This window comes from Chaetodon trifascialis, chromosome 1 (assembly GCF_039877785.1).
Source record: "Chaetodon trifascialis isolate fChaTrf1 chromosome 1, fChaTrf1.hap1, whole genome shotgun sequence".
Classification (NCBI taxonomy): domain Eukaryota; kingdom Metazoa; phylum Chordata; class Actinopteri; order Chaetodontiformes; family Chaetodontidae; genus Chaetodon; species Chaetodon trifascialis.
Genome location: NC_092056.1, coordinates 30,071,174 through 30,087,543, shown reverse-complemented (window position 1 = coordinate 30,087,543; position 16,370 = coordinate 30,071,174). Strand labels below are relative to the sequence as shown.

The 16,370-nt window shown below is 40.7% G+C and overlaps 1 protein-coding gene across 6 annotated transcripts in view; it reads right to left on the bottom strand.

Annotated features, from left to right (window-relative positions):
• Nucleotides 1-10,850: 10,850 nt before the first annotated feature.
• Nucleotides 10,851-16,370, bottom strand: part of celf1 (cugbp, Elav-like family member 1) — a 31,076-nt gene continuing 25,556 nt past the window's right edge. For 5 of the 6 annotated variants that reach the window (XM_070978647.1, XM_070979082.1, XM_070978905.1 and 2 more), the window contains one exon: nucleotides 13,572-15,098. In XM_070978647.1, coding sequence (XP_070834748.1) covers nucleotides 14,971-15,098 — 128 coding nt within the window. In that variant the 3' untranslated portion in view covers nucleotides 13,572-14,970. Of the gene's footprint in view, nucleotides 10,991-13,571; nucleotides 15,099-16,370 lie in introns of those variants that run through there. The other variant, XM_070978735.1, reaches the window with a different exon arrangement.

Sequence of the window (16,370 nt, the reverse complement as noted above, 5' to 3'; positions counted from 1 at the left end):
ATCTGCATTGACAGCAAGAGGTGATCAAGATGTGGTATGAGAAACATACCATTGTTACAGAGAACATCTTGTTTTGTACTCTGGCATACAAAAACATCTTGTCACTGTGATAGAAGGCCTGACTCTTAGCCCTGAGTCATAAATATCATGTCCCCAGAGACAATCAGTAGTGGCAAACAACTTGTCCCTCACACCTCTCCAGGTAAGAAATCAACTGAGGAGGTTAAAGACCAGGAAGTCTGCAGGACCGGACGGCCTCAGTCCCAGACTCCTCAGATCCTGAACATCCAGGGAAGGGACATTGAGATGGTGACATTTTATAAGTACCTGGGTGTTCATCTGAACAACAAACTGGACTGGACTCATAACACCACTGCACTTTATAAAAAAGGACAGAGCAGACTCTACCTGCTCAGGAGGCTGAGGTCTTTTGGGGTGCGGGGGGCACTCCTGAAGACCTTCTATGACTCTGTTGTGGCCTCTGCCTTGTTCTATGGTGTAGTCTGCTGGGGGAGCAGCATCACAACAGCTGACAGGAAGAGGCTGGACAAACTCATCAGGAAGGCCAGCTCTGTCCTGAGATGCCCTCTGGAACAGGTGGAGGAGGTGGGGGAGAGGAGGATGACAGCCAAGCTGTCCTCCATGACAGACAATCACTCCCACCCCCTCCAACACACACTCACTGCACTGAGGAGCTCCCTCAGTGACAGGATGCTACATCCGCAGTGTGTGAAGGAGCGATATCGCAGGTCATTCCTTCCTGCAGCCGTCAGACTGTACAACAGAAACTGCTCCAAGTAATCGATACAACAATATGTATAACAATCTGTGCAATAACTGAACTGAACATGTGAAACAATCTGTGCAATAACTTTGCTATAATCTGTGCAATATTTCAGTACATAAAAGTCTGTCGGTACATAAGAGCCTGTAAATACTATTTTACTACAATTTTTTTAGGATGACGTTTCTCTTTCTATCCCATCCTTTTGTATATACTTGCTGTGTTAACTGCATGCACTTGTTGTCTTTTAACATTCTATCCATTTTTGATGCTGCTGTGAAATTGGAATTTCCCCTGGCGGGACGAATAAAGGCATATTGAATTGAATTGAACACACATGATGTGTATTGAGGGAGCAGAAGGTACATGAACCTGGCTTGCACTGTGTGTGTGTGTGTGTGTGTGTGTGTGTGTGTGTGTGTGTGTGTGTGTGTGTGTGTGTGTGTGTGTCTGTGTGTGTGTGTGTGTGCGCGCGCGCGCGTGTGTGTGTGTGCGTGTGCGTGCGTGTGTGTGCGTGTGCGTGCGTGTGCGTGTGTGTGTGTCAAAGATGCTTTAAATTTTTAATTTCTCACCTGAAACACCCAGTTTTGTTTGTTTGTGTCCCTGTGTGTTTCTCCACACAATTTTTTGAGGTAGTTCACACACAAACACACAAGTAAACTTTGCGCATCAAGTTATAAAACAAATAAATATACACACAGAGTTTGAGATGTTTGATAGCAATAGAAATGAATTGTTGACTATTTGATAATGCAGGTTTGGTATGAGTGAAATATTTACCCTGCCTGCTGACTCATTCATTTAAAAATCAAAGTCAAAAATCTTGTTCATGCAGTTTAGTAAAAGAAAACAGAAAAATGTGACTTCATATTAGAAGAAAAGTTTGGAATAAGTTTCTATTAACATGCAAAGTGTTTTGTAATCTGAAACCAAATATACTGTAACCATGAACTACAAAGCTTTCTGGTCGCAAACTCATGTCCATGATACATTTAATAGTACTCTATTGTATCTTTGTTTAAGTTATTCAATCAGAATGATGTTTTAGTCATTTCAGGGATGCTTCTCTTCCTCCACTGCTATCCCTCTTAATGAGCAAAAACCAGCTCTAAACATGATAGAAGTTGATCTCTTGACTGCAGCCTTTGACCAGAGGGTGTCTCTAGACTCTGGACTCTGCTTTGCAGCACACCACATGATTCATGGCCTAAAAGTGTTGTGCCTCCACACAGAGGAGCTGCTTCTTCATACTGCATATTATATGACTCAAGATTACTTGTGAAATGTATTTCTTCATCTTTAAACTGTTTAATGCCTCTGTTATATGTAAAATATTGGATTCATCAGGTACTTACAAATGACCTCAGGTTGTCAGGTGAGGCTTTAGAATGGACTCAGAGAATCAGAATCAGAATACAAGACAGAACACGTGACATCATAATATCCATTCTAAACCAAGTGTATATACAGAGAGAGTCGCTTCATTTCACCTGAAGATTTCACCGTTTTCACATCGACAACACAGAAATCATTGTATGAAGACAAGTTCAGAGAACCAAACCAAGCGATCCTTGAGCATCAAACCTTTTCAGTAAGTACTTCAACAGCACTGACTGTCACACTTTCACACGCAGGAACAGATCCAGTTAAATCTCTAACAGTGCTTTAGATTTTAGAAATTAATTATTCCTTTTTCATGTTAAATCTTAATCTGCCAAGTAACTTGAAACTACAGCTGTTACATAAATGTAGTATAGAAAGTAGAATTTATGCCTCTGAAATGTGGTGGAATGAAAATATAAAGAAGCAGAAAATGAAGCAGCACCTCAAAACTGTACTGACTGTAAAAACATCGCTGATTCAGATCTTCTACTGAAGTAAAATTGCTACTACCATAATGTGAAAATACTTCATTATAAGAGTAAATGTTCTAGCTGCCTCAAATCTTACTGAGCTAAAAATAGAGAAATGTGAAATTAATGTTAAAATTAAAAGTTCTCATCATGCAGACTCACATTATGACATAATTATAATTTTGGAGTATTATTATTGATGCATGAATGTGGAAGCAGCATTTTAATGTTGGAGCTGGTCCACTTGAAGCTAACTGTAACAACTTTATATGTTACTGAGGAGTTAAATTCATGTAAAATCCATATCTGTAAATTATATCTGCTGCATAAATGTTTTGAACTAAATAATTAGAAAATGCTCTATACTATATGATGTTACTCCCCATAACAGTGTCAAGAGTCTAAAAAGCAGCTTTCTATCAGTATGTGTGACAGCAGTCCAGTAACCACACAGCCGGACAGTTTCTTCTGGAATAGATCAGGGACAGCAAACAGCGGGACAATCGTCTCTGCTCCTGAAATGGATGTCAGAGCAGAGGTCGACCGTGCTGTCGACGAGATGGAGCGGGGGGAGGTGGTTTCCACCCTCGAGGCGGCCATCTATGACCTGTTGGCCAACCCTCCACCTACTCCATCGACACCTCCTCTTCCTGTTCCCGTTGGGCTGGAACTCAACATGTCTCCTTAACCAGTAGAGGATCAGGGTCGAGGATATGGTGGGTGTTTCCCCCCAGGAGCAGTTCCTCAGGTGGTTGAGCTCTGACCTCTGTGACCCTCAGCAGAGACATTCAGACCTCCACGTGGCAGATTCTCCACTGTGTTTTTCCTCCACAGAAGTCACAGCTCATTCAAACGGTTCTTAGAGTTTATAGGGAGGGGAAATCCTGACACCTGCTGGACAGATGACACCATTGCAGCTTGTCTAGTCACCTGTTCTGTGTGTGTTGTTTGTGTCTCCAGAATAACGATGTACCAGTGGCTGACAGATTCACCCAAGCTTTAAGTAACACACACATCAATGCAAAGACACACACAAGCTTCAGTTTGCATCGTCACACACTCTTTAAACCATCTGATGTGTCTGTCTGTCTCTCTCCATCTGTGTAGGAATGTAGAGCGGCCGTATGAGCTCCCACAGGTTTTCCCTCCACCTGCCTTTGCTGCTGCTCCACCCATCACCTCCAACTCAAAGTAAGTTTGCTTTGGACAGTTTTTTCAAAATGGATGTTTCTCTTTTTTTCTGACTGGCTCTTGATCTGTGGCTGTGGTCACCATCAATAAACCAGACTCTTTATCAAATCGCAGTCTTCTTATATATAACTTCTATCAGCTGTTGTTTGATTTCAGGTGTCTGTTCTTTGTCTAAGAACACAACAAAAAACTGCCATAAAATGCTGAGAATACCATTGCACTTGGGAAATACTGGGTATGATGTACATGCACAATATATACAGTTTATAAGAATACAGTTGCCAATACGGATAAACAAGTAAACAGTGTTATTGCACAGCTGAGAGAAATTTAGAGATTGCTCCAGGTGAAATGGATAAATGTGAGCAGATATTAGCAATAGAGCATATATTAGCCTTGAACAGTACTGCAAAATCAGAAACAGGTTTATGATGTAGAGATTAAGAAAGAAGGACAGCATAAAATGAGAACCATCCTATGAGAGCAGGGACTACAGTTGATGGATGCATGGTCTCCATGGACACTTTACATAATAATAATAAAAATAATAATAATAAAAGGTATGCTGGAGAACACTGGGACCACTGTATTTATTATCCATATTAACAACAGTATTTTTTATATAAACTGTTCATATTGTACATATACATAGACTCATGAAATTCAATGTTCTTTCCATGAAACAGTATTTCTCAAGTGCAGGACAATACACAGCATTGGTAGTTTTTATCATAAGAATATTGGCAATAGTATTTTTATGGACAATAGTATTTTGAGGTCATTGAGTGTTTTTAGAATCTGTGCATAATGTACATACACAGTACCAGTCAAAAGTTTGGACACACCTTCTCATTCAATGGTTTTTCTTTAGACATCCAGACTATGAAGGAACACATAGTCACCTTCTTAAAATAATTATTTTAAGAAGGTGACGACATATGGAATGATGTAGTAAACAAAAAAGTGTTAAACAAACCAGAATATGTTTTATATTTTAGTTTATTCAAAAAAGCCACCATTTACTTTGATGACAGCTTTGCACACTCTTGGCATTCTGTCAGCTTCATGAGGTAGTTACCTGGAATGGTTTTCAATTAACATGCGTGTCTTGTCAATTTCTGGAATTTCTTGCCTTCTTAATGTGTTCGAGACCATCAGTTGTGTTGTGCAGAGGTAATGTTGGTTCAAAGGTCTATACAGCGAGTAGCGCTATTTCACTACTGTTCTAATCCATATTATGATGAGAACCACCCAACTAAGTAAAGTGAAACGACAACCCTTCAGTGCTTTATGACATGAAGGTCAGTCAATCCAGAAAACTTCAAGAACTTTGAACATATCCTCAAGTGCAGTCGCAAAGACCATCAAACGCTATTATGAAACTGGCTCTCATGAGAACCGCCACAGGAAAGGAAGACCAAGAGTTACCTCTGCTGCAGAGGATCAGTTCATCAGTCACCAGCCTCAGAAACCTCAAATTAACAGCACCTCAGATTAGAGCCCACATAGATGCTTCACAGAGTTCAAGTAGCAGACACATCTGAACATCAACTGTTCAGAGAGACTGCGTGAATCAGGCCTTCATGCAAAGAAGCCACTTCTGAGGAAGAACAAGAGGAAGAGAATCACTTCAAGAAAACACAAGGAATGGACATTAGACCAGTGGAAATCTGTCCTTTGGTTTGATGAGTCCAACTTTGAGATTTTTGGCTCCACCCGTCATGTCTTTGTGAGACACAGAAAAGGTGAGTGGATAGTTTCTACATGTGTGGATCCCACCGTGAAGCATGGAGGAGGAGGTGTGATGGTGTGGGGGTGCTTTGCTGGTGACACTGTTGGTGATTTATTCACAATTCAAGGCACACTGAACCAGCATGGCTACCACAGGACATGCCATCCCATCTGGTTTGCGCTTAGTGGGACCATCATTTGTTTTCCAACAGGACAGTGACCCCAAACACACATCCAGGCTATGTGAGGGCTATTTTACCGAGAAAGAGAGTGATGGAGTGCTGCTTCAGATGACCCGGCCTCCACAATCACCTTACATAAACCCAATTGAGATGGCTTGGGAAGAGTTGGCCCGCAGAGTGAAACCAAGCAGCCAACAAGTGCTCAGCACCTCTGGGAACTCCTTCAAGACTGTTTGAAAGCCATTCCAGACGACTACCTCATGAAGCTGATAGAGAGAAGAAAGAAAAAAGAAGGAAAATCCATTGAATGAGAAGGTGTGTCCAAACTTTTGACTGGTACTGTACATAGTTGATTTTTTTATTCTATTTCCTGTACACTTTTATATTAACCTCTCTGTGTCACTGTTTTTGTTGTTTTCGCTTTTTGGAATATTAGCTGGCTGTAATGATTTAATTTTTCCAGTGTGAGTGTGGTCATTTTTGCAGAAAAGAGGTCAGGAGATATTCTGTCTTCAGTTAAAGGAATTTACTGACACACTGATAAAACAGAGAACATGTACATGGATCTCAGTCTTTTGGGAAATCGCAGTCTGCAAGCAGTTAGCTGCAACCACCCGCCAGAATGAGAATGCCTGACTTATGATTATACAGAGTTTTAAAAAGAAATGTGCAGCTGTCTGATTGGTCAAAATAGGTGGGGAGTCACCGTGGTTTAGACTTTAGCGCTCCCTTCTTGGTCCACAGGCTGGTCCCAGCTTCTTGGCACACAACCCATCCAATCCATAGGAGACAGCACCCTGAAAGAGAAGATGGCTAGACCCCCCCTCTATATGTAAATTATGTGTGGCTATGTGTGTGTAGCTTAAGGTTACTGGAGGGCATGTTGGTTGTGTGACCATGTGTATGTAGCTTATAAGGAGATGAGAGTAAAGTATGTAACACCAGCATGGGATCAATAAATAAGTAGTCCACAATATTACAGAGCAGCTGTTACGGTCATGTTATTGCTCTTTGAATAAAAGTTTCATGTAAATTGTGACGTGTATCATGTGATTAGAAACTTGGTCTGTCCTCCTGAGAGTAGACATTATTGTCTCAACTAGTGTACACAGCAAGCAGACAAAATCAGGCACGAGAACTGTCCACTGTCAAATGTCTGTGGGGGCCAGTGCCATCAGGGCTCCCCCAGGCACAATCCAAGCTCCAGTCCCCTTGTATTTATCATCTATTACACAGTTTGGGTGATGTAGGTTATTCACTGTTGGACAGAAAACGAAGGAATATGTGTATTTCTCAAACATTTTATTTGTACAGAAATCAAACAACCAACCAAGCAATAAGGATCACATAGTGGGCTCACAGAAATGACAGCTGGACTGCACTGCATTTCATGTGGTGCACAAAGCAAAGATCCAAAGCTTAAAAACAATCCAAGACGCAGGTCCCACCCCAAAGAAAACACAGGGGGTTAGTTCAAGCAAGTCAGTGAGGTTTCACATCAAAATCACAACACTGTAAAAAACAAAAATGCATTTGTTTCAATGCAATGGAGCAAAAGGCAACTTCACAGAAATACTTCAAAGGGTTTCATCAGTTCATTTTCCATCCATACGAGCAAGCTTTTTACCTTTCAACAGTTTCAGTTCTCAGTGTGCAGGAGGAAATATGTTAACCCTGAAGGTAACACTGTCACCCTGATCGCACCAGGATAAATACTGTACCCAGTCATGGCACATTACATCATTACATGGAGAGGAAACTCCACTGAAATGAAGCGGCTGTAGAGTGTCTGAGTGGTGGGAGCTCCACAGCAGAGAACACAAACTGTACTCCAGTTAGTCATGTAATCACAAAAACCCAGCACTTGTTTAGCCTTGTGGACAAGCCTTCAGATTCTGATATGTGAAAGCAGAGTGCCTTACCTTGTATTAGTAGTGTGTCTTTAATTACTAAATTAAAGGGCCATATCAGCCTGATTTACCTCCTTTATAACAAATCAAGTGCACTTTATTAGTTATCATTTTCCAAAGAGACTTTTAAACTTCTGAATCCTCTCACAAGAGTTTACACAAACACCTATCTAGGAAACCTAGGAAACAGCAATGGAGTGTTTCATATGATAATCAATATGCATTCTGCCTGCAACAAGAAAACCTTGGATATTTCTTGGGCCTTCAAAATAAAAAATAAATAAAAATTTGCAGATGTTTAACAGTCTAACAATTGCAATGTGGTATTTCAACTTCATACAAAATGAAAGAATAAATCTTTAACTGTTGTCAGAAAAATAACAAAAATACTATAATATGTATCATTCAAAGTGTGGAGGCCACATGGAACAGGCTGACTGGAGCATAATCCAATAAGACCCTCTGCTGAGACAGGAAATAAACAGTTATACCATCAATTACAAATTAAATGTACATTTTGGGCTAAATGTTATCATTACAATGTATGGCTGATATGGAGGGTCTGTCCATCTTTTTAACACAAGCTCAAATATCAGTGTGAGGATAAAGTGCGGGTCAGAGAGAGTATCTGGTAACGTCATCATTAAAAACAGGTGTTTTACAGTGGACAGAGTGTCAGTCATGTACAGGAGAGTTACAGTTCAGGGTCTGTAGCTTTTTTCATCCTACATGTTTGTGTCTGGAGGTTTTTAATGTACAGTTTGTCTGACCAGAATTCTTGCAGCTGGAGGAACACTACCAAAATATCCCCGAATCATTTGTAACATTTATGTATATGTTCCTTCCAGGCCTCTGTAGTCGCCGGTAAAGTCAACTTGTTGAGCCAGATATGCCTCAGTTATGCAATCAACTAACGAAGATCTTGTCTGCTTCTGCTGTCACTGATGTGGTCTTACCACTATAATGGAATGCAGTGTTTGCTCTGCTTTTAGCAACATAACTCACAGAACTATTAAAACAGACACGATGGATAAGCTAAGTCAACGAAGTTCCAAGTATCTCCATTTTGGCTTTTACAGCCTATGGAAACAGACTGGTGGTCCACAGCTTGCTGTAAAATGGACAAAACTAGAGCTGAGTATGAAACTTTTCTCTTTTTATGGTGTCGGCTTAAATGCTTCCATGGCACTGCTGAAAACTACTTAAAACTGCATTAAGTGTCTGCTCAATCACGTTGAAGTTATTTCTACTTTTTGCTATTTGGATCATCTTTTCTGTAAGCTAGTGTCTTTCGCTGTTCTTCTGTTTTGTACTTTTCTGGGCTGTTCTTGCGTCTTCTTTTTCCCTAGATAAGCTGTACGACCATCTATGTCATCATAGTGTGTCTGCTGCAGTACACAGTTAGACACAAGTTACAAACAGAAAGCGAAGCCAGTTAGGTGTCTTGTAGAGATATCTCCAGATCAAAACTGCTCAGCAATCAGCTAACAGAACCTGAATTTGTCTGATTCCTACATATTAAAAATCTGCATTTCATTGCTGTCATCTGTGAAAAATCAGAGTAACTTTTAGCTACTAATAATGTGAATTTTTGATAACAGTAGCATCACCAGTTCGACCAGTTCCATCTAGCATGGCAGCCTCAGCTCGTAACAGGTTCAACCAACATAGAAATCTGTTCTCAGCTGAATGTCATTCATAATGTCTTCTGTAAAATCATCAACTGACATTTCAGAACTTAAGACGGAGCAATAGACATGATCTTTTCAGCTTTTTAACCTCAGTCAGAGCACTGAGGCGATGCGGTAAACAAGCACAAACTGGTTGGTCCTCCTGTGTCAATTTGGGCCACTGACGGGTGCTTTACAGGTAGAGCCATGCTGCTGGAGACTGGTTAAAATATTACTAACCTCTCAAAGAAGAGTTTATTTGACAAAAAAGTCAGCCAGAATGGTGTAACTCTCAGGACACGATCTGTTATTGGGAGTGGTGTTCTGCATGTATGTTGAATGGTTCTGTTGCCTGGATATAACTTTCAGATTTTTGCATGCTGTGCACTGACTAAAAGACTCCATGCTATCAATGAACAGTAATTAACTGATTCAAAGTGTCTCAGTTCTCTCCAAGAACTGTCAGATGAATTTTTGCAGTTACATTACAGTTTGTGTCGAGGACACTGAGATCATGTCACAGCGGTGATACACTGGTCAGGGAAACAGACTGCAGCCTAAATGAGTGTGGGTCTGCAAAGTTTCTGGATTAAATTCAATGAATACACACAAAGAGTACACACACCACTGCTTATAAGCAGACCATTTGTATTTCATATTGCTCTGTGAGCACTTAAGGTCCATGCAGTTCCACACAAAATGAATTTCATGTTGCAGCCAGTCAACTTTACATCAAGCCTGAGTCAGTTCTTCAGTAAAACGTGCTGTACATGATACCACCTGCCACACCAAGCAACCCCTGCTCCTACAGCCAATCTGACCAGTGAAGCATGTCCAATAAAAAGGGAAAATACTGATTGTGCAAAACATTTGGCACCAGTTTATTTATCAGTTTAACTTAACACAAACTAGATCACATTTTGCAAAGAATTTCAGTGCAGATATTAAAAAAAACATCCATACTTAATATACTGTGACAAAAGTCTTCTGAATCTGATTCTCCACACAAAAAAAGAGCAGAACAGCATCATGTGCTTGCGGTGGTGAGCCAACAGGCTTAAAGTAAAAACTGATTTTTACACTGACAATAAATGTTACCTCTTCATTACACCACTCACATGGGAACTCTCAAGGGTGAACCCTTAACTAACCTAGCATTAAATTACAAATGTCCAACAACACATGATCACTAACTTGCTTGAAAAGTTTTTCTACCTTAGGCGACACACACCCACAACACTCACACACAACATCGCCTAAAGACAGGTTAGCTGCTTTCACACCAAAAACACACAAAACCAGAGGATGGGGGCACTGGGAGGACTGCTCCAAAACACAGGAAATAAAAAGAAAAGGTAAAGGTCAGACTCGTGTCAGGCTGATTTTGCAAAAATCTAGTGGTCATGTTAGTTAGTTCTAGAAAAATAGAGTCTCTTTTCACTTGTAATAATTCTGATGGAACTTTTGAACATGTTCAGTGGCAGTCTTTCTAGTGCCCCTGTTGGCAGCACAGAGGACATATGGGAAACAGCAAAACAAAACCTCCTAGTAATAAATGTCAAACACAAGGTCAAAGGTGAATTTGGAAGCATCAGAGAAGCGCAGAAGACAAGGACTGGACGATGAACTGTGACGCCACATCAACATGCTAGGGCAAACAGGAAGAGATCTAGAAAAAACAAAAAGAAAAACACAACAGGGAGACAAACCTAGGTTAAACAGCAATGGAACACAGACAGGAGAGAGAAAGAAACCAAGAATGATCATCTGTGTGGGGCTGATTACAGTCTAAACACTCAAGAGTCAGTGTCAGGGACAAAGTGAGGATGAGCCACATGCGACCTTGAACTGAGGTGGATGACGACAACAGCGACACACACATATGACAGCCTAAATAAAACGACAGCACAGAATCAGTGACAGGACACATCAGGCCTCCAGAACTCTGGAACAGCATCTTCAGTCCAGCACACCATCTAAACACAGCTAATCTCATATGAAGGCTGGAGAGTGCCACTGCAATAATGACGTTTTTATCCTGATCTGTTGTCAACACTTATTAGAAACGGTTGACTGGCAATTAAATTATGCAATTGAAAAAGAATAAGTAAAAAAGTTCCATACTACACGCTACTTCAAATGACTGAATCTTCAGTGGATTTGGCAACTGATTCTCAATAAGGTGTTACAGTACCATAACAGAAGTTGTGCATGTTTTCTCCCATTTACTACAAATTAGACAACATTTAATGTCACAGCTAACCATTGTGCAAATCATGCTGTTGTGCTTTAGATTTCTGGATGTGGAGGATTTTACTACCGCTCCAGGCAGTCACTGGTTTCCACTCATTTCTGTGAAGGACAGATATGAAAATCTTTCAACAGACTCTTGAAACTGTGCGGGTTGTGCAGTGTGTCACTGTGAACGTCAACTGATTTTTGTCAGTTACATTATCGAAACCTGGAAATGCAGATTTGAAAAATCTGCATTCCTTCACTGCACAGTGAAATCCACTCTTGATGGATTAGACCATTCAGTTTGCTATTTGTTTTTCATGCCATAGAGAAATGAACAGAAATCAATGGCTGCCTTGAACAGAAGGAAAAACACACCTGAAACTACACAGCATGCATCTGAAAATGAAGAGTAAAAGAATAAAGTATCAGTGATTTGTAGTTCAGATTTTTGTCTTTCCATTTACACAGGGTTGTTTTGATATTTCATCTGACAATTCATATGCCTCCTGCTTATTTCTGACCTTTAACCCACAATCTAAAAGGATAAATCCCAAACAAACAATGACTAATCCTGCTGATAAGTAGTGTGTATGTATTCAAAGCCTGAGGTATATTATTCCCCTGTGCCATAGGGCACGCTGTTGCAAAAACAAACCAAAAAATGCTCGTAGGGAAGCGAGAAAGTGTTGAGAGCTGAACAAACAGTCGTCTTTTCATTGACTTTTTTGACTTGGGTCTTTAAAATCTGTCTCATTCTGTTGAAGACATGCATCCAGTGTGCCCCAGTACAACTGAAACGAGGTCAAGCCCACAGAGAAGTAACAGAATCTGCTGTGAGCAAAAGAAGCATCCTATGAAGAGTTAACGTCCTCTGAAGATGAAATGCTCTAACCACAAAGGGACAAAAACTCAAAGCGAACTTAAGCGATCCTCATTAAGTTAGAAAATGTACCTCAAATGGCTGACAAAGTGTAACTAGCAGTTGTAAACTCATCCAAGTTCCTAGATGGGCTCACAGTACCTGTCATAGTATTTCACTTCAACACATAACAGACCTACAAAGTACCAGCTTCATAGTAAATGTATCAGTGTGGAACAGCAATTTACTGCTTATCCTGACTGCTAATAACAACAGACAATAGAGTTCACTGGCTTCCATTATTCAGTAGTTCTTCCAGTTCATGTGAAGACCTTTCCACTATAAACAACACTTGACAAACAGAGCTCTTAAATCACAACACAGCTGGATCAGCAACAACTACAAAGTCCCTGATACAACACTCATGATCTCTGTGCAATAGCAAGAACACTTTGGGATACAATATACCAAGAAACCTCCAGTGCTGACATAATACTAAGTAAATGGGACAGCTTTTCATGGCGACCTTCATCTGCTTTTACATGAAGGACCCTGCAGCAGTGAGACTCTCTGAGCACACTCACGTCACTCATCGCTCGACTCAATCTTTGGACTTGGCCCTGGAATCAGTTTCAAAACTAGTTTTACTACAAGAAATACACCTCGGACTTCGCCTGGCGTAATGTTATTGACAACACACGACCACAGAGAGACAAGACCAACAGGCACATGTTGAAAGTGACTTTTAGAATAAACTATGCTCCCTGTGTTTTTGGAAAATGAGTGATTTATTGAAGGCATGTATAACAGAGGGATTCTATGAAGTCCGTAGCAGCACTGATGGATCCTACAGACAGTCAATGCCACATGACACATAGTACACATCACCAAAAGGAAACAACGCTCAACAGGCGAGGAGAGGACACACACCAGGAGATCAAATGGAGTTATTGGACTTTACATTTGTTTTTCAAAATAATTTCAATTCAGATAAATAATTTAGGCAATAAATAGTTCCCCAACACACAGGGGAAGTATAAAACCTATATAAAAATAGAAAAGGCATAATAGTTTAAATATACATCAACAATTGTCTTGCTTCCTAGTTCTATAAAAAACACATTCTTGCAAGTCTAAGCAACTAACAGGTTCGTCTCGAGCAATTTGACATTTATATGAGTATTTCCAATCACAGAAGATATTCAGTGAGAGACACAGCGGTGTAGCCCTCTATAGATTAGCTAGCCGCGAGCTAGCAGGACAGTAGCTGAGGGATGTTGATGATTTCTTTACAAAACACCTGGATTCAAGGTAGAAACTAACTAAAACCATAAAATGTGTTTATACAAAGCATTACATCTGTGGCAAACAGACTTTTGGATGTTCAGTTGAGTGGGACAAGCCTATGATGTTTGTTTTTATTGCCAAATTTCACAGTATTGCTAGCCACATCTGACAGTTCTGACGACACTTCAGTCTTCACAGCCACATCAGGCCAACCTGTCACTCAGTGCAGAAGCACACGAGGAGCACCACCAAAACATCTGGAAAAGTCTACACTTCACAATGACTTCACTACATGCAATTTCAGCTGCGTTAGAACTGTGTCTCACTAACCTCCAGATAAAGAAAATACATTAAATGCAAAGATCTGCATGCAATAATTAATGTCATACAGAAATGAATTCCAGCCAATGCTTGTATACAAAATGACCCATGTGCAAAAGTGTAGCCACCCACCTGAGGCCACTGGATAAGTGTAAGCCATTCAACTGCCGCTACACCCAGACAAGTCAAGCATCATTGTGTCATCTTAGATGTAACTCAGACAGGTGGCAGTCCAGTTAACAAGCATCTGAATGCAGCAGCTCCTCGCCGCCTCCTGCAGAATGAGGACGAATATGTCTAAATGCCATCTACATGTTTTGGTGGAGCTCCTCCTTCTGTGCCTTACCATAATCCTTACAACTAATTTATGTGGATATCACATACATTGTCTCCATCTCAAGAGATATTACAAATGCCTAATGCATAATTAGGGGAAACCCACACATTTTGGTTTTTGAAAATGTAAAGAAAACCTAGTAATGATTTGTTTTCTAATCAAATGTAGTGCTGTCTTTTCTGCTGGGTCTGGGTGGTGCAGGGGAAGGTAAACACGAAGTTAAAACAGATGGATTTGGCACCTGACTGTCAATAAGCAACACATCCTAACAATCAACTCATATGTGTATTATATACCACAGCAAACTGATAACATTTCAACTTAAAAGAAAATACACCTGTTTTTCTTATTTGTTAAAAGGAAAACAAAGTGCATAAACCACAACATAACACAGGAAGAATCCAGTCTAGCCTGAAAAATCTTGCATGTAGCTTCATGTGTCTTTTTTCCTCCTGGACATGTTATCATGACCAGGAGACGCAGCACAGCAGACACCACCCTGTAATGCACAGACAAGTTTCTGAGTGGACCAGTCTTAGTTGCTTATTCATACTCCACTTACCATAACACCACCCTGCCTAACTAAGTCTGCAGTGCCTCAGCACCTTCAATAGGGCTTGCTGTCGTTCTTTGAGCGCTTCAGCTGCACCTTCAGCCTCTTCATGCCGATCTGGAAGCCATTCATTGACTGGATGGCTGCCTGTGATGACACGGGGTTGTCATAGCTCACAAAGCCTGAAAGAGAAATGCAAACACTCAGAATGATGAAAGAGGACATCTTCAAATAGTTACTCAAGGAATTTTCAATCTGGCAATGACAAGAATTATTAGAAACTAAACCAATCATTATATTATTACAAGTGTCTTTCTGTCTGCATTGTGACCATGGGAACTTCTCTCTCCGGCTCTCTCTCTGTCTCTCTTTCTCCCCCTCTCTCTCGCCTCCCACATCCCTACTGACGAGGACCACCTACTGAACCTGTCCACCTGCTGTCCGTCAGCTCAGCAGCCTGGCAGTACTTCCATACCAGCTCCCACTCATCACCAGGTCATTGTTGCAACCCCAGTGGTGACTATCTTCAGGCTGGTTTTGCTGATCCTAATGATTTCTTATTGTGTTAGTGTCTTTTTCTCCATGTGTCTCAGGATTGCTTCTCATCTGCCTGCCTGTTGTTCCAGCCAGCCACACTCCACTTTCCACATTCCCCAGAAACAGAAATAAATAGCTCTACTTCACCCCTACCTCCATGTCTGTGTCCTGCATTTGGGTCCACTTCGCAAAACTGTGACAAAATACTGTCAAACACTGGATGATACCAACTTAATTTGTGCCTCTCACACTGTTGAAGCCTCACATTAGCTTCAGATCAACTTTGGAAAATACTGTTGAGCTAGGACTGTGGATTATGTCCCATCACATAAGCTGAAAGCCTATTCAATTTGGTGTTAGCTTGTTCTGTGGCTAATGTGGCTAGTTGCACCTTTTGTAGGCTCACATGCTGCAGTAATGTTGGAGTGTGTGATATTGAGGGATCATCAGGAGAAACTGTGTGAACATTAGACTTCACTTGAGGCCAACTAAAGTAGCATCTTGGATGTGGGAAACAAAAAATCTCACACAGTGCACCTTTAAACACACACTTTTTTTAAAAGACAATATCAACACATCTACAGTGTTTCATTGAAATACTTTACTTAATTTTGAAATATTAGTCCACTGTTACTGTGTAGCAGATTAACAATGTGCCAAAAACAGATGTTGATTGGAGACAGCTATTCCCGATCAAATGTCTAACCGTGGATTTGCACTGGGCATGAAGTTACTTATGCAACACATATGTCCTCCATCCTGCAGTGTCTCCAGTCCCCATCAGTTGCATTTCAGAAGCAGAGCGGTTTGCCCTCTGAGCTTTGTTGATTTGCTCAGATGGTGTTTATTTGGTCTTTTTTACTTGGTTTTTGGGCTTCATCCATGGGCAAGTAGGCTTCACTGTTAAATGCACGTTG